This window comes from Oncorhynchus masou, unplaced genomic scaffold (assembly GCF_036934945.1).
Source record: "Oncorhynchus masou masou isolate Uvic2021 unplaced genomic scaffold, UVic_Omas_1.1 unplaced_scaffold_1324, whole genome shotgun sequence".
In the NCBI taxonomy this organism is placed as follows: Eukaryota; Metazoa; Chordata; class Actinopteri; order Salmoniformes; family Salmonidae; genus Oncorhynchus; species Oncorhynchus masou.
This window is the reverse complement of record NW_027003110.1, coordinates 51,987-77,543: the sequence shown is the minus strand read 5'-3', so window position 1 is coordinate 77,543 and position 25,557 is coordinate 51,987. Positions and strand designations below refer to the sequence as shown.

The following is a 25,557-nucleotide window of genomic DNA, read 5'->3' as shown; positions in this document are numbered from 1 at the left end:
GTCACGGCAACCTTAACTGCCAGCTCGTAGAATCGGCAAAAAGTCACCAGTTAGAACAGATCAGTAAATGTGTATTTGTAATATATATCTATAGAAATAGATGTGACTATCATATTTATTGAACCATTATGGCCTTATTTTGATGTACTATCCAGCTACTGTATATGTTTTGTAGACCTTTGTATTGAATTGCTGTGACTGGAGTTTGGAATCAGTACTCGGTGAGCACAAGACAGAGGTCTTTTCAAACATCTTGTACCCAGTCGTTGCCATATAAAGACGTGATACCAGCCCACCTTTAGCCATTAAATACTTTACCAGTGTTTGCCCTCTTCAGTCTCTTTCCTTCACACACAGGAAACAGCCACACGCAAGGTGAATCTTTCAATTTATTTTTATCAAAAAATAATCAAGTGAACCATGCTCTCTCCTTCCAATCTTAAAATACAACCAGATAATGACAGGCTTGCTTAACTCCATATCCCATAAGCCTCTGCTCCATCTAGGGTTGTAACTTTCCTTGAAAAAAGATTTCTGGGATGAAGGACTAGGCAGTAAATCTGGGAAAGTTAACTCCATCACATACAAATACATTTATAAAGGGGACGATCTGAACTGACTCCCTATGTAGTGCACTACTTTTGACCAAAGCCCTATGAGAGTTTGAGGCTCTGGACAAAACGTAGTGCACTAGATAGGGAGCCATTTTGGACGCAACCAAGAAGAAATCTGTCAACGGTAAAATAAGAGACATGATGGTGAAGTTGCCCTTAGACACTGATCTGCGGTCAGTTTACCATTTCCCCCCCACTAATGGTTAGGATTGGGGGATGGGAAGCTGATCCTAGATCTGTACCGAGGGGGAACGTCAGTCCCTCCAGAGCGACAAATAACAGGATTGGTTCCGGTTCATGTGAAGGCCCTGTTGCAGTCAGACAGACATGGAGATTCCGACCTGGATCAAACCAGATCGAACTGGACAAAGCTGGTTTAGAGGAGTGGCCTTTAGGTTCCGAGAACAGCAGCAGAATCTCGGAGGCATGAGGACCACATATCTCTCTCTCACACACAGTCATAAAACGGAAAATTACACCAAACAAAACTAAAAACCCACAGTAAAATCATCTTTGTTCAGTCCAGCTCTGGATCAATAGGTGCAAATTATGTTACATTATATCGTCAAACAAAAACAGAAGATGTGGAAAACACAATGCCTCGTTTCTTCCATCCTACAACATCACACACACACAGGCAGGTGCACAGATTCAAGTTGGCGACATGTCGTAACTGAGTCATGACAACATGGCACCCTATTCCCTAAATCAGGGGTTTTCAACTCTGACCCTACGAGGTCCGCAGCCTGCTTTCTGGTCTACCTGATCATTAATCACACACACCTGGTGTCCCAGGTCTAAATCAGTCCCCGATTAGAGGGGAACAGTGGAACTGGTTTCCAGGTCCAGAGTGGAGTCTGAAGGTCCCATATAGAGCACGACTTCTCACCACAGGCATAATGGAAACGTAGTGCACCACATAGGGAATAGGGTGCCATTTGAGAGGGATCCTATGACTGTTACTGTAGCAGCTAAACAGGCTTGCTGTATGTGTGTCGGTGTGTGGATGGGTGTGTGTCGCTGAGTGGGTGGGTGTGTGTCGCTGAGTGTCGGTGAGTGTATGGGTGTGTGGATGGGTGTGTGTCGGTGTGTGTGTCGGTGAGTGTCGGTGTGTGTGTCGGTGAGTGTATGGGTGTGTGGATGGGTGTGTGTCGGTGAGTGGATGGGTGTGTGGATGGGTGTGTGTCGGTGAGTGTATGGGTGTGGATGGGTGTGTTTCGGTGAGTGTATGGGTGTGTGTCGGTGAGTGTATGGGTGTGTGTCGGTGAGTGTATGGGTGTGTGTCGGTGAGTGTATGGGTGTGTGTCGGTGAGTGTATGGGTGTGTGTCGGTGAGTGTATGGGTGTGTGTCGGTGAGTGTATGGGTGTGTGTCGGTGAGTGTATGGGTGTGTGTCGCTGAGTGTATGGGTGTGTGTCGCTGAGTGTATGGGTGTGTGTCGCTGAGTGTATGGGTGTGTGTCGCTGAGTGTATGGGTGTGTGTCGCTGAGTGTATGGGTGTGTGTCGGTGAGTGTATGGGTGTGTGTCGGTGAGTGTATGGGTGTGTGTCGGTGAGTGTATGGGTGTGTGTCGGTGAGTGTGTGTCGGTGAGTGTGTGTCGGTGAGTGTGTGTCGGTGAGTGTGTGTCGGTGAGTGTGTGTCGGTGAGTGTGTGTGTGTCGGTGAGTGTGTGTCGGTGAGTGTGTGTCGGTGAGTGTGTGTCGGTGAGTGTATGGGTGTGTGTCGGTGAGTGTATGGGTGTGTGTCGGTGAGTGTATGGGTGTGTGTCGGTGAGTGTATGGGTGTGTGTCGGTGAGTGTATGGGTGTGTGTCGGTGAGTGTATGGGTGTGTGTCGCTGAGTGGATGGGTGTGTGTCGGTGAGTGGATGAGTGTGTGTCGGTGAGTGGATGGGTGTGTGTCGCTGAGTGTATGGGTGTGTGTCGCTGAGTGTATGGGTGTGTGTCGCTGAGTGTATGGGTGTGTGTCGCTGAGTGTATGGGTGTGTGTCGGTGAGTGGATGGGTGTGTGTCGGTGAGTGGATGGGTGTGTGTCGGTGTGTGGATGGGTGTGTGTCGGTGAGTGTATGGGTGTGTGTCGGTGAGTGTATGGGTGTGTGTCGGTGAGTGGATGGGTGTGTGTCGGTGTGTGGATGGGTGTGTGTCGGTGTGTGGATGGGTGTGTGTCGGTGTGTGGATGGGTGTGTGTCGGTGTGTGGATGGGTGTGTGTCGGTGTGTGGATGGGTGTGTGTCGGTGTGTGGATGGGTGTGTGTCGGTGTGTGGATGGGTGTGTGTCGGTGTGTGTGTCGGTGTGTGTCGGTGTGTGTGTCGGTGTGTGTGTGTGACAGTCCGGGCCTCTGGTGTCAGGACACCCCTCTGTTGACCCTCATAGTATGATCCAGGTACTCCGGTCGCTGTCAGCCAACACCTGTAGAGAGGAACCTAGACAGTAGAGAGGGGGACAAACAGAAAAATAAACAGATTTGAAGAATTCATTTACATAGAGCGTTTCATTTAACCCTTTATTTTACCAGGAAAGTTGACTGAGGACACATACTCCAATTTGTAATGTATGGTAGTGGGTACAGTAGTGGGGAACGGTAGTGGGTACAGTAGGGGGAACGGTAGTGGGTACAGTAGGGGGAACGGTAGTGGGTACAGTAGGGGGAACGGTAGTGGGTACAGTAGGGGAACGGTAGTGGGTACAGTAGGGGGAATGGTAGTGGGTACGGTAGGGGGAATGGTAGTGGGTACGGTAGGGGGAATGGTAGTGGGTACGGTAGGGGGAATGGTAGTGGGTACGGTAGGGGGAATGGTAGTGGGTACAGTAGTGGGGAATGGTAGTGGGTACGGTAGTGGGTACGGTAGGGGGAATGGTAGGGGGTACGGTAGGGGGTACAGGTAGGGGTACAGTAGGGGTACAGTAGGGGGTACAGTAGGGGGTACAGTAGGGGGAATGGTAGTAGGTACCGGGCGCACCGGTTTGTGTCATGAACTGCAACACTGCTGGGTTTTTCACGCTACAGTTTCCCGTGTCCACCACGCAAAGAACATCCAACCAACTTGAAACAACTGTGGAAAGCGTTGGAGTCAACATGGACCAGCATCCCTGTGGAACGCTTTCAATACCTTGTTGAGTCCATGTCCCCACGAATCAAAGCTGTTCTCAGGGCAAAAGGTGGTGCAACTGAACATTAGGAGTTGATGTTTTGTCCACTGTGTGTATATAACGTGTGTACCTCTGTGCAGGGCCTCGTTGGTCATGCGGTTGATGTTTTGTCCACTGTGTGTATATAACGTGTGTACCTTTGTGCAGGGCCTCGTTGGTCATGCGGTTGATGTTTTGTCCACTGTGTGTATATAACGTGTGTACCTTTGTGCAGGGCCTCGTTGGTCATGCGGTTGATGTTTTGTCCACTGTGTGTATATATAACGTGTGTACCTTTGTGCAGGGCCTCGTTGGTCATGCGGTTGATGTAACGAGAGCTGCTCTCTGGAACCAGCCACTTCATCACTGTGTTCACACAAGACTTCCTGTACGAACTCCATACACTGCCACTACAGGACGGGAGAGAAGAGGGAGATGTGAAGAGAGATATGAAAAGAGAGAAAAAATTTGAGATATGAAGAGAGAAAGGAATGTGAGAGCGATAGATATGAAGAGAGAGCGAGATCGTCTCACCTGGTCTGACCCTTGACCTCAGTGAGGTCACCGACCCCGACGGTGTGACACACTCCTGTGTTGAGGTCCCAGCTCACCTGCAGACTGGAGTGGTAGGTGTTGGGCCTGGAAGACAACTACCGGTTAGTGTGAGTGACAGTTAGAGGCAATTAAAACAGCCCTCCAGACCCCAGGACACCTCACAAGGTGACTAGAGAGGAAAACAGCCCTCCAGACTCCAGAACGCCTCACCAGGTGACCATCCAGGAAAACAGGGGGAAACAGCCACCCAGACCCCAGAACACCTTGCCAGGTAAACAGCCATCCAGACCCCAGAACACCTCACCAGGTGACGAGTCAGGAAAACAGAGGTAAACAGCCATCCAGACCCCAGAACGCCTCACCAGGTGACTAGACAGGAAAACAGCCACCCAGACCCCAGAACACCTCACCAGGTGACTAGACAGGAAAACAGCCATCCGGACCCCAGAACACCTCACCAGGTGGCTAGACAGAAAAACAGCCCTCCAGACCCCAGAACACCTCACCAGGTGACTAGAGAGGAAAACAGACCTCCAGACCCCAGAACACCTCACCAGGTGACTAGAGAGGAAAACAGACCTCCAGACCCCAGAACACCTCACCAGGTGACCATCCAGGAAAACAGAGGTAAACAGCCCTACAGACCCCAGAACGCCTCGTCAGATGACTAGAGAGGAAAACAGACCTCCAGACCCCAGAACGCCTCACCAGATGACTAGAGAGGAAAACAGCCCTCCAGACCCCAGAACACCTCACCAGGTGACCATCCAGGAAACCAGAGGAAAACAGCCCCCCAGACCCCAGAACACCTCACCAGGTGACCATCCAGGAAAACAGAGGTAAACAGCCCTCCAGACCCCAGAACGCCTCACCAGGTGACTAGTCAGGTAAACAGCCACCCAGACCCCAGAACGCCTCACCAGATAACCATCCAGGAAACCAGAGGAAAACAGCCCTCTAGACCCCAGACCGCCTCACCAGGTGACCATCCAGGAAAACAGACCTCCAGAACGCCTCACCAGGTGACGAGCCAGGAAAACAACCCTCCAGACCCCAGAACGCCTCACCAGATGACCATCCAGGAAAACAGAGGAAAACAGCCCCAGACCCCAGAACGCCTCGTCAGATGACCATCCAGGGAAAACAGAGGTAAACAGCCCTCCAGACCCCAGAACACCTCACCAGGTGACCATCCAGGAAAACAGACCTCCAGACCCCAGAACACCTCACCAGGTGACTAGAGGAAAACAGACCTCCAGACCCCAGAACGCCTCACCAGGTGACTAGAGGAAAATAGCCCTCCAGACCCCAGAACACCTCACCAGGTGACTTGCCAGGTAGACAGCCATCCAGACCCCAGAACACCTCACCAGGTGACCATCCAGGAAAACAGAGGAAAACAGCCCTCCAGACTCCAGAACACCTCACCAGGTGACGAGCCAGGAAAACAGAGATAAACAGCCCTCCAGACCCCAGAACACCTCACCAGATGACTAGAGAGGAAAATAGCCCTCCAGACCCCAGAACACCTCACCAGGTGACTTGCCAGGTAAACAGCCCTCCAGACCACAGAACACCTCACCAAGTGACGAGTCAGGAAAACAGACCTCCAGACCCCAGAACTCCTCACCAGGTGACCATCCAGGAAAACAGAGGTTAACAGCCCCCAGACCCCAGAACGCCTCACCAGGTGACCATCCAGGAAAACAGAGGTTAACAGCCCCCCAGACCCCAGAACGCCTCACCAGGTGACTAGAGAGGAAAATAGCCCTCCAGAACCCAGAACGCCTCACCAGGTGACTAGAGAGGAAAATAGCCCTCCAGAACCCAGAACTCCTCACCAGGTGACCATCCAGGAAAACAGAGGTTAACAGCCCCCCAGACCCCAGAACGCCTCACCAGGTGACTAGAGAGGAAAATAGCCCTCCAGAACCCCGAACGCCTCACCAGGTGACCATCCAGGAAAACAGCCCTCCAGACCCCAGAACACCTCACCAGGTGACTTGCCAGGTAGACAGACCTCCAGACCCCAGAACGCCTCACCAGGTGACTCGAGAGGAAAACAGACCTCCAGACCCCAGAACACCTCACCAGGTGACCATCCAGGAAAACAGCTCTCCAAACCCCAGAACGCCTCACCAGGTGACCATCCAGGAAAACAGAGGTAAACAGCTCTCCAGACCCCAGAACACCTCACCAGGTGACAAGTCAAGAAAACAGAGGAAAACAGCCCACCAGAACCCAGAACACCTCACCAGGTGACTCGAGAGGAAAACAGACCTCCAGACCCCAGAACGCCTCACCAGGTGACTCGAGAGGAAAACAGACCTCCAGACCCCAGAACACCTCACCAGGTGACCATCCAGGAAAACAGCTCTCCAAACCCCAGAACGCCTCACCAGATGACTAGCCAGGTAAACAGCCACCCAGACCCCAGAACGCCTCACCAGATAACCATCCAGGAAACCAGAGGAAAACAGCCCCCCAGACCACAGAACGCCTCACCAGGTGACCATCCAGGAAAACAGCTCTCCAGACCCCAGAACACCTCACCAGGTGACCATCCAGGAAAACAGAGGTAAACAGCTCTCCAGACCCCAGAACACCTCACCAGGTGACAAGTCAAGAAAACAGAGGAAAACAGCCCACCAGAACCCAGAACACCTCACCAGGTGACTCGAGAGGAAAACAGACCTCCAGACCCCAGAACGCCTCACCAGGTGACCATCCAGGAAAACAGAGGGAAACAGCCCTCCAGACCCCAGAACGCCTCACCAGGTGACCATCCAGGAAAACAGCTCTCCAGACCCCAGAACACCTCACCAGATGACAAGTCAAGAAAACAGAGGAAAACAGCCCTCCAGACCCCAGAACGCCTCACCAGGTGACAAGTCAAGAAAACAGAGGAAAACAGCCCTCCAGACCCTAGAACGCCTCACCAGGTGACCATCCAGGAAAACAGCCCTCCAGACCCCAAAAAAACCTCACCAGGTGACCATCCAGGAAAACAGAGGTAAACAGCCCTTCAGCCCACAGAACGCCTCACCAGGTGACTAGAGGAAAACAGACCTCCAGACCCCAGAACACCTCACCAGGTGACGAGTCAGGAAAACAGCCCTCCAGACCCCAGAACACCTCACCAGGTGACTAGAGGAAAATAACCCTCCAGACCCCAGAACACCTCACCAGGTGACTAGAGGAAAATAACCCTCCAGACCCCAGAACGCCTCACCAGGTGACTAGAGAGGATAATAGCCCCCCAGACCCCAGAACACCTCACCAGGTGACTTTCCAGGTAGACAGCCATCCAGACCCCAGAACACCTCACCAGGTGACTTGCCAGGTAAACAGCCATCCAGACCCCAGAACGCCTCACCAGGTGACCATCCAGGAAAACAGAGGAAAACAGCCCCCCAGACCCCAGAACACCTCACCAGGTGACTTTCCAGGTAGACAGCCATCCAGACCCCAGAACACCTCACCAGGTGACTAGAGAGGATAATAGCCCCCCAGACCCCAGAACACCTCACCAGGTGACTTTCCAGGTAGACAGCCATCCAGACCCCAGAACGCCTCACCAGGTGACTAGAGAGGATAATAGCCCCCCAGACCCCAGAACACCTCACCAGGTGACTTTCCAGGTAGACAGCCATCCAGACCCCAGAACACCTCACCAGGTGACTTGCCAGGTAAACAGCCATCCAGACCCCAGAACACCTCACCAGGTGACGAGCCAGGAAAACAACCCTCCAGACCCCAGAACACCTCACCAGATGACTAGAGAGGAAAATAGCCCTCCAGACCCCAGAACACCTCACCAGATGACTAGAGAGGAAAACAGCCCCCCAGACCCCAGAACGCCTCACCAGGTGACTAGAGAGGAAAATAGCCATCCAGACCCCAGAACACCTCACCAGGTGACTTGCCAGGTAAACAGCCCTCCAGACCCCAGAACCCCTCACCAGGTGACCATCCAGGAAAACAGAGGAAAACAGCCCTCCAGACCCCAGAACGCCTCACCAGGTGACCATCCAGGAAACCAGAGGAAAACAGCCCCCCAGACCCCAGAACGCCTCACCAGGTGCCTCGACAGGAAAACAGAGGTAAACAGCCATCCAGACCCCAGAACCCCTCACCAGGTGACCATCCAGGAAACCAGAGAAAAACAGCCCTCCAGACCCCAGAACGCCTCACCAGGTGACCATCCAGGAAAATAGCCCTCCAGACCCCAGAACGCCTCACCAGGTGACCATCCAAGAAAACAGAGGTAAACAGCCCCCAGACCCCAGAACACCTCACCAGGTGACTCGAGAGGAAAATAGCCCTCCAGACCCCAGAACGCCTCACCAGGTGACCATCCAGGAAAACAGACCTCCAGACCCCAGAACACCTCACCAGGTGACTAGAGGAAAATAGCCCTCCAGACCCCAGAACACCTCACCAGGTGACGAGCCAGGAAAACAACCCTCCAGACCCCAGAACGCCTCACCAGGTGACCATCCAGGAAAACAGAGGAAAACAGCCCTCCAGACTCCAGAACACCTCACCAGGTGACCATCCAGGAAAACAACCCTCCAGACCCCAGAACGCCTCACCAGGTGACTAGAGAGGAAAATAGCCCTCCAGACCCCAGAACACCTCACCAGGTGACTCGAGAGGAAAACAGACCTCCAGACCCCAGAACGCCTCACCAGGTGACCATCCAGGAAAACAGAGGGAAACAGCTCTCCAGACCCCAGAACGCCTCACCAGGTGACCATCCAGGAAAACAGCCCTCCAGACCCCAAAAAAACCTCACCAGGTGACCATCCAGGAAACCAGAGGAAAACAGCCCCCAGACCCCAGAACGCCTCACCAGGTGACCATCCAGGAAAACAGAGGTAAACAGCCCTCCAGACCCCAGAACGCCTCACCAGGTGACCATCCAGGAAAACAGAGGTAAACAGCCCTCCAGACCCCAGAACACCTCACCAGGTGACTTGCCAGGAAAACAGCCCTCCAGACCCCAGAACACCTCACCAGGTGACCATCCAGGAAAACAGAGGAAAACAGCCCCCAGACCCCAGAACGCCTCACCAGGTGACCATCCAGGAAAACAGAGGAAAACAGCCCCCAGACCCCAGAACGCCTCACCAGATGACCATCCAGGAAAACAGACCTCCAGACCCCAGAACACCTCACCAGGTGACTAGAGGAAAATAGCCCTCCAGACCCCAGAACGCCTCACCAGGTGACCATCCAGGAAAACAGAGGAAAACAGCCCCCAGACCCCAGAACGCCTCACCAGATGACCATCCAGGAAAACAGAGGAAAATAGCCCTCCAGACCCCAGAACACCTCACCAGATGACTAGAGAGGAAAATAGCCCTCCAGACCCCAGAACACCTCACCAGGTGACAAGCCAGGAAAACAACCCTCCAGACGCCAGAACCCCTCACCAGGTGACCATCCAGGAAAACAGCCCTCCAAACCACAGAACAACTCACCAGGTGACGAGTCAGGAAAACAGACCTCCAGACCCCAGAACGCCTCACCAGGTGACCATCCAGGAAAACAGCCCTCCAGACCCCAGAACGCCTCACCAGGTGACCATCCAGGAAAACAGAGGTAAACAGCCATCCAGACCCCAGAACACCTCACCAGGTGACTTGCCAGGAAAACAGACCCCCAGACCCCAGAACACCTCACCAGATGACCATCCAGGAAAACAGAGGTAAACAGCCCCCCAGACCCCAGAACGCCTCACCAGGTGACGAGTCAGGAGAACAGCCCTCCAGACCCCAGAACACCTCACCAGGTGACTCAGCCAGGAAAACAGCCCTCCAGACCCCAGAACGCCTCACCAGGTGACCATCCAGGAAAACAGACCTCCAGACCCCAGAACGCCTCACCAGGTGACCATCCAGGAAAACAGAGGAAAACAGCCCCCAGACCCCAGAACGCCTCGTCAGATGACCATCCAGGAAAACAGAGGAAAATAGCCCTCCAGACCCCAGAACACCTCACCAGATGACTAGAGAGGAAAACAGCCCTCCAGACCCCAGAACGCCTCACCAGGTGACTAGAGAGGAAAATAGCCCTCCAGACCCCAGAACACCTCACCAGGTGACGAGCCAGGAAAACAACCCTCCAGACCCCAGAACACCTCACCAGGTGACTGGAGAGGAAAACAGACCTCCAGACCCCAGAACGCCTCACCAGGTGACCATCCAGGAAAACAGAGGGAAACAGCTCTCCAGACCCTAGAACGCCTCACCAGGTGACCATCCAGGAAAACAGCCCTCCAGACCCCAAAAAAACCTCACCAGGTGACCATCCAGGAAACCAGAGGAAAACAGCCCCCCAGACCCCAGAACGCCTCACCAGGTGACCATCCAGGAAAACAGAGGTAAACAGCCCTCCAGACCCCAGAACACCTCACCAGGTGACTTGCCAGGAAAACAGCCCTCCAGACCCCAGAACACCTCACCAGGTGACTTGCCAGGAAAACAGAGGAAAACAGCCCCCAGACCCCAGAACGCCTCGTCAGATGACCATCCAGGAAAACAGACCTCCAGACCCCAGAACACCTCACCAGGTGACTAGAGGAAAATAGCCCTCCAGACCCCAGAACGCCTCACCAGGTGACCATCCAGGAAAACAGAGGAAAACAGCCCCCAGACCCCAGAACGCCTCGTCAGATGACCATCCAGGAAAACAGAGGAAAATAGCCCTCCAGACCCCAGAACACCTCACCAGATGACTAGAGAGGAAAATAGCCCTCCAGACCCCAGAACACCTCACCAGGTGACGAGTCAGGAAAACAGACCTCCAGACCCCAGAACCCCTCACCAGGTGACCATCCAGGAAAACAGCCCTCCAGACCCCAGAACGCCTCACCAGGTGACCATCCAGGAAAACAGCCCTCCAGACCCCAGAACGCCTCACCAGGTGACCATCCAGGAAAACAGAGGTAAACAGCCATCCAGACCCCAGAACACCTCACCAGGTGACTTGCCAGGAAAACAGACCTCCAGACCCCAGAACCCCTCACCAGGTGACCATCCAGGAAACCAGAGGAAAACAGCCCCCAGACCCCAGAATGCCTCACCAGATGACCATCCAGGAAAACAGAGGAAAACAGCCCTCCAGACCCCAGAACACCTCACCAGGTGACCATCCAGGAAAACAGAGGTAAACAGCCCTCCAGACCCCAGAACACCTCACCAGGTGACCATCCAGGAAAACAGAGGTAAACAGCCCTCCAGACCCCAGAACACCTCACCAGGTGACGAGTCAGGAAAACAGAGGAAAACAGCCATCCAGACCCCAGAACGCCTCACCAGGTGACTAGAGAGGAAAATAGCCCTCCAGACCCCAGAACACCTCACCAGGTGTCTGGCCACAATTGTCTTTTTTGTTCAAGCTGGGATGAAGCATGGCTTTGCCTTTACTAAAAAATAGATGTGTGTGTGTGTGTGTGTGTAGTGTAGTTACCTGCAGTGTTCCTCTTCAGGGTTGGAGAACGCCAGAAGCAGCAGCCCAATGTTGATCACCACTGTGTTAGTCTCTGGACACACCTGATACACACAAATACACACCATTACAGTCTGACCAGATGTGAGTGTGTGTGCATATATATACATATACGCATACACAGTGTGTAAGTGTGCACGCTTGTAGACTACGTGTCTGTAGATGCTCCTGTGTGTGAACGCATGGGTACAGGTCGTGTGTATATGTCTATAGTGTGTGTGATATATAGTGTATTGAGATATATATATATCTACTTCACACACACGCGGCTACAGATGTCAGAAGTTCATGCACCTTAGCCAAATACCTTTTCACAATTCTTGACATTTTATCCTCGTAAAAAATCCCTGTCTTAGGTCAGCTTGGATCACCACTTCATTTTAAGAATGTGAAATGTCAGAATAATAGTAGAGAGAATGATTTATTTAAGCTTTTATTTCTTTCGTCATAATCCCAGTGGGTCAGACGTTTACATACACTCAATTAGTGTTTGGCAGCATTGCTTTTAAATTGTTTAACTTGGGTCAAACATTTCAAGTAGCCTCCCACAATAAGTTGTGTGAATTCTGGCCCATTCCTCCTGACAAGAGCTGGTGGAACTGAGTCAGGTTTGTAGGCCTCCTTGATTGCACACACTTTTTCAGTTCTGCCCACAAATGTACTACAAGACTGAGGTCAGGTCTTGTGATGGCCACTACCTTGACTTTGTTGTCCTTAAGCCATTTTGCCACAACTTTGGAAGTATGCTTGGGGTCATTGTCCATTTGGAAGACCCATTTGCAACCAAGCTTTAACTGATGTCTTGAGATGTTGCTTCAATATATTCACATAATTTCCCTTCCTGATGACATTTATTTTTTTAAGTGCACCAGTCCCTCCTGCAGAAAAGCACCCCAGTCTGCTATCACAGTCTGGAACATGTTCTGGGATTCTCCGATGGCATTGAAGAGTACACCACATCAGTCAGTGGATTTATCAATAAGTGCATCGAGAACATCGTCCCCACAGTGACTGTACGTACATAACCCAACCAGAAGCCATGGATTACAGACAACATTCGCACTGAGCTAAAGGGTAGAGCTGCTGCTTTCAAAGTGCGGGACTCTAACCCGGAAGCTTACAAGAAATCCTGCTATGCCCTGCAACGAACCATCAAACAGGCAAAGCGTCAATACAGGGCTAAGATTGAATCATACTACACCGGCTCAGGCGCTCGTCTTATGTGGCAGGGCTTACAAACTATTACATACTACGAAGGGAAGCACAGCCGCGAGCTGCCCAGTGACACAAGCCTACCAGACGAGCTAAATCACTTCATGCTCGAGTCGAGGCAAGCAACACTGAGGCATGCATGAGAGCATCTGCTGTTCCGGACGACTATGTGATCACGCTCTCCGTGGCCGACGTGAGTAAGACCTTTAAACAGGTCAACATACACAAGGCTGCAGGGCCAGACGGATTACCAGGACGTGTGCTCCAGGCATGTGCTGACCAACTGGCAGGTGTCTTCACTGACATTTTCAACATGTCCCTGATTGAGTCTGTAATACCAACATGTTTCAAGCAGACCACCATAGTCCCTGTGCCAAAGAACACAAAGGCAACCTGCCTAAATGACTACAGACCCGTAGAACTCACGTCCGTAGCCATGAAGTGCTTTGAAAGGCTGGTAATGGCTCACATCAACACCATTATCCCAGAAACCCTTGACCCACTCCAATTTGCATACCGCCCAAACAGATCCACAGATGACGCCATCTCTATTGCACTCCACATTGCCCTTTCCCACCTGGAATGATTGTGGACTACAGGAAAAGGAGGACTGAGCACGCCCCCATTCTCGTCGACGGGGCTGTAGTGGAGCAGGTTGAGAGCTTCAAGTTCCTTGGTGTCCACATCAACAACAAACTAGAATAGTCCAAACACACCAAGACAGTCGTGAAGAGGGCACGACAACGCCTATTCCCCCCAGGAGGCTGAAAAGATGTGGCATGGGTCTCGAGATCCCCAAAAGGTTCTACAGCTGCAACATCGAGAGCATCCTGACTGGTTGCATCACTGCCTGGTACGGCAATTGCACGGCCTCTGACCGCAAGACACTACGGAGAGTAGTGGGTACGGCCCAGTACATCACTGGGGCAAAGCTGCCTGCCATCCAGGACCTCTACACCAGGCTGTCAGAGGAAGGCACAAAAAACTGTCAAAGACCCCAGCCACCCTAGTCACAGACTGTTCTCTCTACTACCGCATGGCAAGCGGTACCGGAGTGCCAAGTCTCGGACAAAAAGGCTTCTCAACAGTTTTTACCCCCAAGCCATAAGACTCCTGAACAGGTAATCAAATGGCTACCAGAACTATTTGCATTATGTGCCCCCCACAACCCTCTTTTTACGCTGCTGCTACTCTGTTTATCATAGATGCATAGTTATTTTAACTATACATTCATGTACACACTACCTCAATTGGGCCGACCAACCAGTGCTACCGCACATTGGCAAACCGGGCTAACTGCATTGTGTCCCACCCAACCCTTCTTTTACGCTACTGCTACTCTGTTCATCATATATGCATAGTCACTTTAACCATATCTACATGTACATATTACCTCAATCAGCCTGATTGAAGGTAGTATGTATGTAGCCTCGCTACTTTTATAGCCTGTCTTTTTACTGTTGTTTTATTTCTTTACTTCCCTATTGTTCACCTAACACCTTTTTTGCGCTATTGGTTAGAGCCTGTAAGTAAACATTTCACTGTAAGGTCTACTACACCTGTTGTATTCAGCATTTCACTGTAAGGTCTACTACACCTGTTGTATTCAGCATTTCACTGTAAGGTCTACTACACCTGTTGTATTCAGCATTTCACTGTAAGGTCTACTACACCTGTTGTATTCAGCATTTCACTGTAAGGTCTACTACACCTGTTGTATTCATCATTTCACTGTAAGGTCTACTACACCTGTTGTATTCGGCATTTCACTGTAAGGTCTACTACACCTGTTGTATTCGGCATTTCACTGTAAGGTCTACTACACCTGTTGTATTCATCATTTCACTGTAAGGTCTACTACACCTGTTGTATTCGGCATTTCACTGTAAGCTCTACTACACCTGTTGTATTCGGCATTTTACTGTAAGCTCTACTACACCTGTTGTATTCGGCATTTCACTGTAAGGTCTACTACACCTGTTGTATTCGGCATTTCACTGTAAGGTCTACTACACCTGTTGTATTCAGCATTTCACGATAAGGTCTACTACACCTGCTGTATTCAGCATTTCACTGTAAGGTCTACTACACCTGTTGTATTCAGCATTTCACTGTAAGGTCTACTACACCTGCTGTATTCAGCATTTCACTGTAAGGTCTACTACACCTGTTGTATTCAGCATTTCACTGTAAGGTCTACTACACCTGTTGTATTCAGCATCTCACTGTAAGGTCTACTACACCTGTTGTATTCAGCATTTCACTGTAAGGTCTACTACACCTGTTGTATTCAGCATTTCACTGTAAGGTCTACTACACCTGTTGTACTCAGCATTTCACTGTAAGGTCTACTACACCTGTTGTATTCAGCATTTCACTGTAAGGTCTACTACACCTGTTGTATTCAGCATTTCACTGTCAGGTGTACTACACCTGTTGTATTCAGCATTTCACAGTAAGGTCTACTACGCCTGTTGTATTCAGCATTTCACTGTCAGGTCTACTACACCTGTTGTATTCAGCATTTCACTGTAAGGTCTACTACACCTGTTGTATTCAGCATTTCACTGTAAGGTCTACTACACCTGTTGTATTCAGCATTTCACTGTAAGGTCTACTACACCTGTTGTATTCAGCATTTCACTGTGAGGTCTACTACACCTGTTGTATTCAGCATTTCACTGTAAGGTCTACTACACCTGTTGTATTCAGCATTTCACTGTAAGGTCTACTACACCTGTTGTATTCAGCATTTCACTGTAAGGTCTACTACACCTGTTGTATTCAGCATTTCACTGTCAAGTCTACTACACCTGTTGTATTCAGCATTTCACTGTAAGGTACAACACTACACCTGTTGTATTCAGCATTTCACTGTAAGGTCTACTACACCTGTTGTATTCAGCATTTCACGATAAGGTCTACTACACCTGCTGTATTCAGCATTTCACTGTAAGGTCTACTACACCTGTTGTATTCGGCATTTCACTGTAAGGTCTACTACACCTGCTGTATTCAGCATTTCACTGTAAGGTCTACTACACCTGCTGTATTCAGCATTTCACTGTAAGGTCTACTACACCTGTTGTATTCAGCATTTCACTGTAAGGTCTACTACACCTGTTGTATTCAGCATCTCACTGTAAGGTCTACTACACCTGTTGTATTCAGCATTTCACTGTAAGGTCTACTACACCTGTTGTATTCAGCATTTCACTGTAAGGTCTACTACACCTGTTGTACTCAGCATTTCACTGTAAGGTCTACTACACCTGTTGTATTCAGCATTTCACTGTAAGGTCTACTACACCTGTTGTATTCAGCATTTCACTGTCAGGTGTACTACACCTGTTGTATTCAGCATTTCACAGTAAGGTCTACTACGCCTGTTGTATTCAGCATTTCACTGTCAGGTCTACTACACCTGTTGTATTCAGCATTTCACTGTAAGGTCTACTACACCTGTTGTATTCAGCATTTCACTGTAAGGTCTACTACACCTGTTGTATTCAGCATTTCACTGTAAGGTCTACTACACCTGTTGTATTCAGCATTTCACTGTGAGGTCTACTACACCTGTTGTATTCAGCATTTCACTGTAAGGTCTACTACACCTGTTGTATTCAGCATTTCACTGTAAGGTCTACTACACCTGTTGTATTCAGCATTTCACTGTAAGGTCTACTACACCTGTTGTATTCAGCATTTCACTGTAAGGTACAACACTACACCTGTTGTATTCAGCATTTCACTGTAAGGTCTACTACACCTGTTGTATTCAGCATTTCACTGTAAGGTCTACTACACCTGTTGTATTCGGCATTTCACTGTAAGGTCTACTACACCTGTTGTATTCGGCATTTCACTGTAAGGTCTACTACACCTGTTGTATTCGGCGCAAGTGACAAATAAACGTTGATTTGATATGATGGTGTTTATACTTACTATTGTTTGTACAGATGAACGTGGTACCTTCAGGCGCTTGGCAATTGCTCCCAAGGATGAACCAGACTTGTGGAGGTCTACAATTTGTTTTCCGAAGTCTTGGTTGATTTCTTTTGATTTTCCCATAATGCCAAGCAAAGGGACACTGAGTTTGAAGGAAGGCCTTGAAATACATCCACATGTACACCTCCAATTGACTCAAATGATGTCAATTTGCCTATCAGAGGCTTCTAAAGCCGTGACATCCGTTTCTGGAATTTTCCAAGATCTTTAAAGGCACAGTCAACTTAGTGTATGTAAACTTCTGACCCACTGGAATTGTGATACAGTGAATTATAAGTTAAATAATCTGTCTGTAAACAATTGTTGGAAGAATGACTTGTGTCATGCACAAAGAAGATGTCCTAACCGACTATAAACTATAGTTTATTAACAATAATATTGTGGAGTGTCTATAGTGTGAATTAGAGGTCGACCGATAATGATTTTTCAAACCCGCACCGATTATTGGAGGACCAAAAAGGCCGATAATGATTAATCAGCAGATTTTTTACATTTATTTGTAATAATGACCATTACAACAATACTGAATGAACACTTGTTTTAACTTAATATAATACATCAATAAAATCAATTTGGCCTCAAATAAATAATGAAAAATGTTCAATTTGGTTTTAATAATGCAAAAACAAAGTGTTGGAGAAGAAAGTAAAAGTGCAATATGTGCCATGTAAGAAATCTAACGTTTAAGTTCCTTGCTCAGAACATGAGAACATATGAAAGCTGGTGGTTCCTTTTAACATGAGTCTTCAATATTCCCAGGTAAGAAGTCTTAGGTTGTAGGACTATTTCTCTCTATACCATTTATATTTCATATACCTTTGACTTTTGGATGTTGTTCTTATAGGCACTTTAATATTGCCAGTGTAACAGTATAGATTCCGTCCCTCTCCTCGCTTCTACCTGGGCTCGAAGCAGCGTTACCCATGCAGAGCAAGAGGAACATCCACTCCAAGTTTCAGAGCGAGTGACGTTTGAAACGCTATTAGCGCGCACCCCGCTAGCCATTTCACATTGGTTACACCAGCCTAATCTCGGGAGTTTATTGGCTTGAAGTCATAAACAGCTGCTGGCAAACGCACAAAAGTGCTGTTTGAATGAATGCTTACGAGCCTGCTGATGCCTACCATCGCTCAGTCACTATCAAATCATACTTGGTTATAACATGATAACACACAGAAATACGAGCCTTAGGTCATTAATATGGTCGAATACGGAAACTATCATCTCGAAAACAAGACGTTTATTCTTTCAGTGAAATACAGAACCGTTCCGTATTTTATCAAACGGGTGGCATCCAGTCTAAATATTCCTGTTACATTGCACAACCTTCATTGTTATGTCATAATTACGTAACATTCTGGCAAATTAGGCAGCCCAAACGGTTGCATTTACACTGACTGTGTGCAATGAACGCAAGAGAAGTGACAATTCCACCTGGTTAATATTGCCTGCTCACCTGGATTTGTGTATTGATTTTAAGAAAGGCCTTGATGTTTATGGTTAGGTACACATTGGAGCAACGATACGTACCGCATCGATTATGCAACGCAGGACATGCTAAATAAACTAGTAATATCATCAACCATGTGTAGTTAACTAGTGATTATGATTGATTGATTGTTTTAATAAGATAAGTTTAATGCTAGCTAGCAACTTTTATTTTTTTATATATTTTTTACCTTTATTTAACTAGGCAAGTCAGTTAAAGAACAAATTCTTATTTTCAATGACGGCCTAGGAACAGTGGGTTAACTACCTGTTCAGGGGCAGAACGACAGCTTTGTACCTTGTCAGCTCGGGGATTTGAACTTGCAACCTTTCAGTTACTAGTCCAACGCTCTAACCACTAGGCTACCCTGCCGCCCCAACTTACCTTGGCTTACTGCATTGGCGTAACAGGAAGCCTCCTCGTGAAGTGCAATGAGAGGCAGGTGGTTAGAGCGATGGACTAGTTAACTGTAAGGTTGCAAGATTGACTCCCTGGGCTGAAAAGGTAAAAATCTGTCGTTCTGCCCCTGAACAGGCAGTTAACCCACTGTTCCCCGGTAGGCCGTCATTGTAAATAAGAATGGTGTTCTTAACTGACTTGTCTAGTTAAATAAAGGTAAAATAAAGGGTAAGTTTATTTTTTTAAATGTATTTATATATATATATATTTTTTTTTATCGGCCAAATCGGTGTCCAAAAATACCGATTTCCGATTGTTACGAAAACGTGAAATCGGCCCTAATTAACTGGCCATTCTGATTAATCGGTCGACCTCTAGTGTGTGTATATATAGGTCTATAGTGTGTATATAGGTCTATAGCGTGTATAGTGTGTATATAGTGTATAGTGTGTATATAGTGTGTATATAGTGTATAGTGTGTATATAGTGTATATATAGTGTATATATAGTGTATATATAGTGTGTATATAGTGTATAGTGTGTATATAGTGTATAGTGTATATAGTGTGTATATAGTGTATAGTGTGTATATAGTGCGTATATAGTGTGTAGTGTGCGTATATAGTGTGTAGTGTGCGTATATAGTGTGTAGTGTGCGTATATAGTGTGTAGTGTGCGTATATAATGTGTAGTGTGCGTATATAGTGTGTAGTGTGCGTATATATAGTGTAGTGTGCGTATATATAGTGTAGTGTGCGTATATATAGTGTAGTGTGCGTATATATAGTGTAGTGTGCGTATATAGTGTAGTGTGCGTATATAGTGTAGTGTGCGTATATAGTGTAGTGTGCGTATATAGTGTAGTGTGCGTATATAGTGTAGTGTGCGTATATAGTGTATAGTGTGTGTATATAGTGTAGTGTGTGTATATAGTGTAGTGTGTGTATATAGTGTAGTGTGTGTATATAGTGTATAGTGTGTATATAGTGTGTATATAGTGTGTATATAGTGTATAGTGTGTATATGGTGTGTATATAGTGTATAGTGTGTATATAGTGTATAGTGTGTATAGTGTATAGTGTGTATAGTGTATATAGTGTATAGTGTGTATATATAGTGTATAGTGTGTATATATAGTGTATAGTGTGTATATAGTGTATAGTGTATATATAGTGTGTATATAGTGTATATATAGTGTGTATATAGTGTATAGTGTGTGTAGTGTATATAGTGTGTGTAGTGTATATAGTGTATATAGTGTATATAGTGTATAGTGTGTGTATAGTGTATAGTGTGTATATAGTGTGTATATAGTGTGTATAGTGTGTATATAGTGTAGTGTGCGTATATATAGTGTAGTGTGCGTATATATAGTGTAGTGTGCGTATATATAGTGTAGTGTGCGTATATATAGTGTAGTGTGCGTATATATAGTGTAGTGTGCGTATATATAGTGTAGTGTGCGTATATATAGTGTAGTGTGCGTATATATAGTGTAGTGTGCGTATATATAGTGTAGTGTGTGTGTATATAGTGTAGTGTGTGTATATAGTGTAGTGTGTGTATATAGTGTAGTGTGTGTATATAGTGTAGTGTGTGTATATAGTGTATAGTGTGTATATAGTGTGTATATAGTGTATAGTGTGTATATGGTGTGTATATAGTGTATAGTGTGTATATAGTGTATAGTGTGTATAGTGTGTATAGTGTATAGTGTGTATAGTGTATAGTGTGTATATATAGTGTATAGTGTGTATATATAGTGTATAGTGTGTATATAGTGTATAGTGTATATATAGTGTGTATATAGTGTATATATAGTGTGTATATAGTGTATAGTGTGTGTAGTGTATATAGTGTGTGTAGTGTATATAGTGTATATAGTGTATAGTGTGTGTATAGTGTGTATATAGTGTGTATATAGTGTGTATAGTGTGTATATAGTGTAGTGTGCGTATATATAGTGTAGTGTGCGTATATATAGTGTAGTGTGCGTATATATAGTGTAGTGTGCGTATATATAGTGTAGTGTGCGTATATAGTGTAGTGTGCGTATATAGTGTATAGTGTGTATATAGAGTATAGTGTGTATATAGTGTAGTGTGTGTATATAGTGTAGTGTGTGTATATAGTGTGTGTATATAGTGTAGTGTGTATATAGAGTATAGTGTGTGTATATAGTGTGTATAGTGTGTATACATTGTGTATATAGTGTATATACATTGTGTATATAGTGTATAGTGTGTATAGTGTATATAGTGTATAGTGTGTATATAGTGTGTATATAGTGTGTATATATAGTGTGTATATATAGTGTATATATAGTGTGTAGTGTGTGTATATAGTGTGCAGTGTGTATATAGTGTGTAGTGTGTATATAGTGTGTATATAGTGTATAGTGTGTATATAGTGTATAGTGTGTATAGTGTGTATATAGTGTATATAGTATATAGTGTGTATATAGTGTATAGTGTGTATAGTGTGTATATAGTGTGTGTATATAGTGTGTGTATATAGTGTATAGTGTATATATAGTGTATATATAGTTTATAGTGTGTATATAGTAGTGTGTATATAGTGTATAGTGTGTATATAGTGTATAGTGTGTATATAGTGTGTACAGTGTGTATACAGTGTATAGTGTATATATAGTGTATATAGTGTGTATATAGTGTATATAGTGTGTATAGTGTGTATATAGTGTGTATATAGTGTGTATATAGTATGTATATAGTGTGTATATAGTGTGTATAGAGTGTGTATATGTACCTCCAGTATAACAACGTCGTAGTCGTTGAAGGAACAGAACTGAGCAGCCCAGCGGGCATCGCTCCGGATCACCTCGTTGATCAGGTACTCAAAGTCCAGAGTCAACTGCTCCACACACACACTCTGTAGGACAGACACACTCTTCAGCATTTTCTGGTTTACTACAGGTCTAAAACAATAAACACACACACACACACACACTCTGAAGGACATACACACTTCAGCATGTTCTGGTTTACTGCAGGTCTCCTGGACTTGGGTTCCTTCCAAATACTAAGTGAAGACAACAGGTGTAAATATTATCACTCAGGCCCTGTGTCTCTCCTTCTGCTGATCTAGTTATCTCCATTGGTAGGGCTGGATTTTATTCTCTCACACACACCTGTCCGTTGTGGGGCCCAGTGACCAGCTGTAGGTTGCGTCCCTTCAGGTCAGTCACAGTGAAGGGCAGCTGGACCTTATCATCCTCATAACCTAGAGGGAGCGAGGGAAGAAAGAGAAGAGGAGCGAGAGAGGGAGGGAGGGAGAGAGGGAGGGAAGAAAGAGAAGAGGAGCGAGAGAGGGAGGGAGTGAGGGAAGAGAGATGGTTGAGGGAGGGGTGAGGGAGAGAGTGAGGGGTGAGGGATAGAGGGAAGAGAGAGGGGGAAGAGAGAGAGAGAAGGGAAGAGAGAGAGGGAAGAGAGAGAGAGAGAGAGAGAGGGGAGAGAGAGAGAGGGAAGAGAGAGAGAGGGAAGAGAGAGGAAGAGAAGAATGAGAGAGAGGGATAGAGTGAGGGGTGAGCAGAAATAGAGGGAGGAGTTTCAGCTTCCTATTTACATGACCGAGCGCAATGTGTGTTACATGTGAAAACGTCTACAGTGCGTCTGTCTCACCTCCTGCATCCTGCTCTGGCGCCCCCGGCTGTGGCATGCGGTACTGCAAGCGGGTGTAGTTGACATATCCCGGCTCGCTGCAGCCTGCTTCCTGAGGAGAACCATGAGTGGGGGGGGAAGAGGAGGAAGAGGAGGCAGGAGACGTCACCGCGCTACACTGAATAGAGTCCTCCTGCAAAGGTCGCAACAAACTTTGGTTCCCAGCTGAAGCGGAAGTCTGTGGTGCGCTAGTCAGTTGATCCATCGGTGCGTCTTCCCTCTGTTCTCTGTCCCTCTCCACGCTCACCCCTTCTCTCTCAGTCACGACGGCCTCCTCTCCTACTTCGCTCCCCTCCGGTTTCCCTCTCCTCTCCCCTCCCTCGTTTTCTCTCCCTCCTCCCTGGGCACGTCTGAAGAGGTCGGCAGCGAACTCTCGCGCCCGGGCGGCAGCTTGTAATTGGCTAGGGGAAAGAGGGGCGGGGCTTGGTTTGGCGGTTTGCAGGCGGCTGTCGGGAGACCCGTGAGAGGAAGAGGATGAAGAGGGCGATGGAGGGATTTGATGTTCTAAGGTGGGGGCTGTGGCTCTCTTTCTGAACAGGATCTGAGAGGAATGACCCTGCTCACCTGCTGACAACACAGGAGACGAGGCTTAGTAATATCACACAGGAGACGAGGCTTAGTAATATCACACAGGAGACGAGGCTTAGTAATATCACACAGGAGACGAGGCTTAGGTCATATCACACAGGAGACGAGGCTTAGGTCATATCACACAGGAGACGACGAGGCTTAGGTCATATCCCACAGGGGACGACGAGGCTTAGGTCATATCCCACAGGGGACGAGGCTTAGGTCATATCCCACAGGGGACGACGAGGCTTAGGTCATATCCCACAGGGGACGACGAGGCTTAGGTCATATCCCACAGGGGACGACGAGGCTTAGGTCATATCACACAGGGGACGAGGCTTAGGTCATATCCCACAGGGGACGAGGCTTAGGTCATATCCCACAGGGGACGACGAGGCTTAGGTCATATCCCACAGGGGACGAGGCTTAGGTCATATCCCACAGGGGACGACGAGGCTTAGGTCATATCACACAGGGGACGAGGCTTAGGTCATATCACACAGGGGACGAGGCTTAGGTCATATCCCACAGGGGACGGGACTGGGTCATATCCCACAGGCTTAGGTCATATGACACAGGGGACGAGGCTTAGGTCATATCACACAGGGGACGACGAGGCTTAGGTCATATCACACAGGGGACGAGGCTTAGGTCATATCCCACAGGGGACGAGGCTTAGGTCATATCCCACAGGGGACGACGAGGCTTAGGTCATATCACACAGGGGACGAGGCTTAGGTCATATCCCACAGGGGACGAGGCTTAGGTCATATCCCACAGGGGACGAGGCTTAGGTCATATCACACAGGGGACGAGGCTTAGGTCATATCCCACAGGGGACGACGAGGCTTAGGTCATATGACACAGGGGACGAGGCTTAGGTCATATCACACAGGGGACGACGAGGCTTAGGTCATATCACACAGGGGACGAGGCTTAGGTCATATCCCACAGGGGACGAGGCTTAGGTCATATCACACAGGGGACGAGGCTTAGGTCATATCACACAGGGGACGAGGCTTAGGTCATATCCCACAGGGGACGGGACTGGGTCATATCCCACAGGGGACGAGGCTTAGGTCATATCCCACAGGGGACGAGGCTTAGGTCATATCCCACAGGGGACGAGGCTTAGGTCATATCCCACAGGGGGGACGGGGACGGGACTGGGTCAGGCTTAGGTCATATCCCACAGGGGACGAGGCTTAGGTCATATCCCACAGGGGACGAGGTCATATCCCACAGGGGACGAGGCTTGGTCATATCCCACAGGGGACGGGACTTGGTCATATCCCACAGGGGACGGGACTTGGTCATATCCCACAGGGGACGGGACTTGGTCATATCCCACAGGTGACGGGACTTGGTCATATCCCACAGGGGACTGGGTCATATCCCACAGGGGACGGGACTGGGTCACATCACACAGGGGACGGGACTGGGTCACATCACACAGGGGACGGGACTGGGTCACATCCCACAGGGGACGGGACTGGGTCACATCCCACAGGGGACGGGACTGGGTCACATCCCACAGGGGACGGGACTGGGTCACATCCCACAGGGGACTGGGTCACATCCCACTGGGGACTGGGTCATATCCCACAGGGGACTGGGACATATCCCACAGGGGACTGGGTCATATCCCACAGGGGACTGGGTCATATCCCACAGGGGACTGGGTCATATCCCACAGGGGACTGGACTGGGTCATATCCCACAGGGGACCGGGTCATATCCCACAGGGGACCGGGTCATATCCCACAGGGGACCGGGTCATATCCCCTAGAGAGGGGACCATATAGCCATGTTCCAGACATCCCACTACCTAGGGGACAGGGTCATATCCCACAGGGGACCGGGTCATATTCCACTACCTAGGGACCGGGTCATATCCCACTACCTAGGGGACCGAGACTGTTCAACATATAGCCATGTTCACTATCCACTACCTGGGGACTGGGTCATATCCCACTGGGGACTGTTCAACATATCCCAGACACTCTCCACAGGGGACTGGAGATAATCCATGTTCATCACTCTCCACTACCTAGAGAAAGAAGAAAGAGAGGGAAAATGAACGAGACAGAAACTACCTAGAGAGAGGGACTGTTCAACATATAGCCATGTTCCAAACTGACTACCTAGAAAGGTGAAGTGTGTGTTTATAGCCATGTTCCAGTCTCTACCTGGACAGAGGGACACAGAGCAGGCCACCAGGGAATAGGAGGTGTTGAGGAAGATCACCTGGTCTTTCTTCAGCTGGAAGGCAGGCTGGAAGGTGGGAAAGGGATAGACCACCTGGTACCGACTGTTCAACATATAGCCATGTTCCAGACACTCTCCACTACCTAGAGAGAGAGAGACTGTTCAACATATAGCCATGTTAC

The 25,557-nt window shown here is 48.2% G+C and overlaps 2 protein-coding genes across 8 annotated transcripts in view; one reads left to right on the top strand and one right to left on the bottom strand.

Moving 5' to 3' along the window:
• Positions 1–323, top strand: part of LOC135530360 (MHC class II regulatory factor RFX1-like) — a 35,802-nt gene extending 35,479 nt beyond the window's left edge. For all 6 annotated transcript variants that reach the window (XM_064958691.1, XM_064958689.1, XM_064958690.1 and 3 more), the window contains exon 17: positions 1–323. This exon is cut by the window's left edge and continues 2,849 nt beyond it. The gene's annotated coding sequence lies outside the window, so the exon portion shown is untranslated.
• Positions 324–371: 48 nt separating this feature from the next.
• On the bottom strand, positions 372–25,520 carry dcaf15 (DDB1 and CUL4 associated factor 15). 2 transcript variants are annotated; one of them, XM_064958692.1, is made up of 8 exons: positions 25,357–25,520; positions 22,559–23,164; positions 22,069–22,160; positions 21,687–21,809; positions 11,771–11,853; positions 4,274–4,378; positions 4,034–4,149; positions 372–3,033 (listed from the first exon to the last, which is right to left on the bottom strand). In XM_064958692.1, the coding sequence occupies exons 1-8, from the start codon at positions 25,487–25,489 to the stop codon at positions 2,978–2,980; spliced, it is 1,314 nt and encodes a 437-aa protein (XP_064814764.1). In that variant the 5' UTR covers positions 25,490–25,520; the 3' UTR covers positions 372–2,977. The 2 variants fall into 2 exon arrangements, with proteins under 2 accessions (XP_064814764.1, XP_064814765.1); XM_064958693.1 differs by having other exon boundaries at positions 22,559–23,161.
• Between the last annotated feature and the right edge of the window lie 37 nt (positions 25,521–25,557).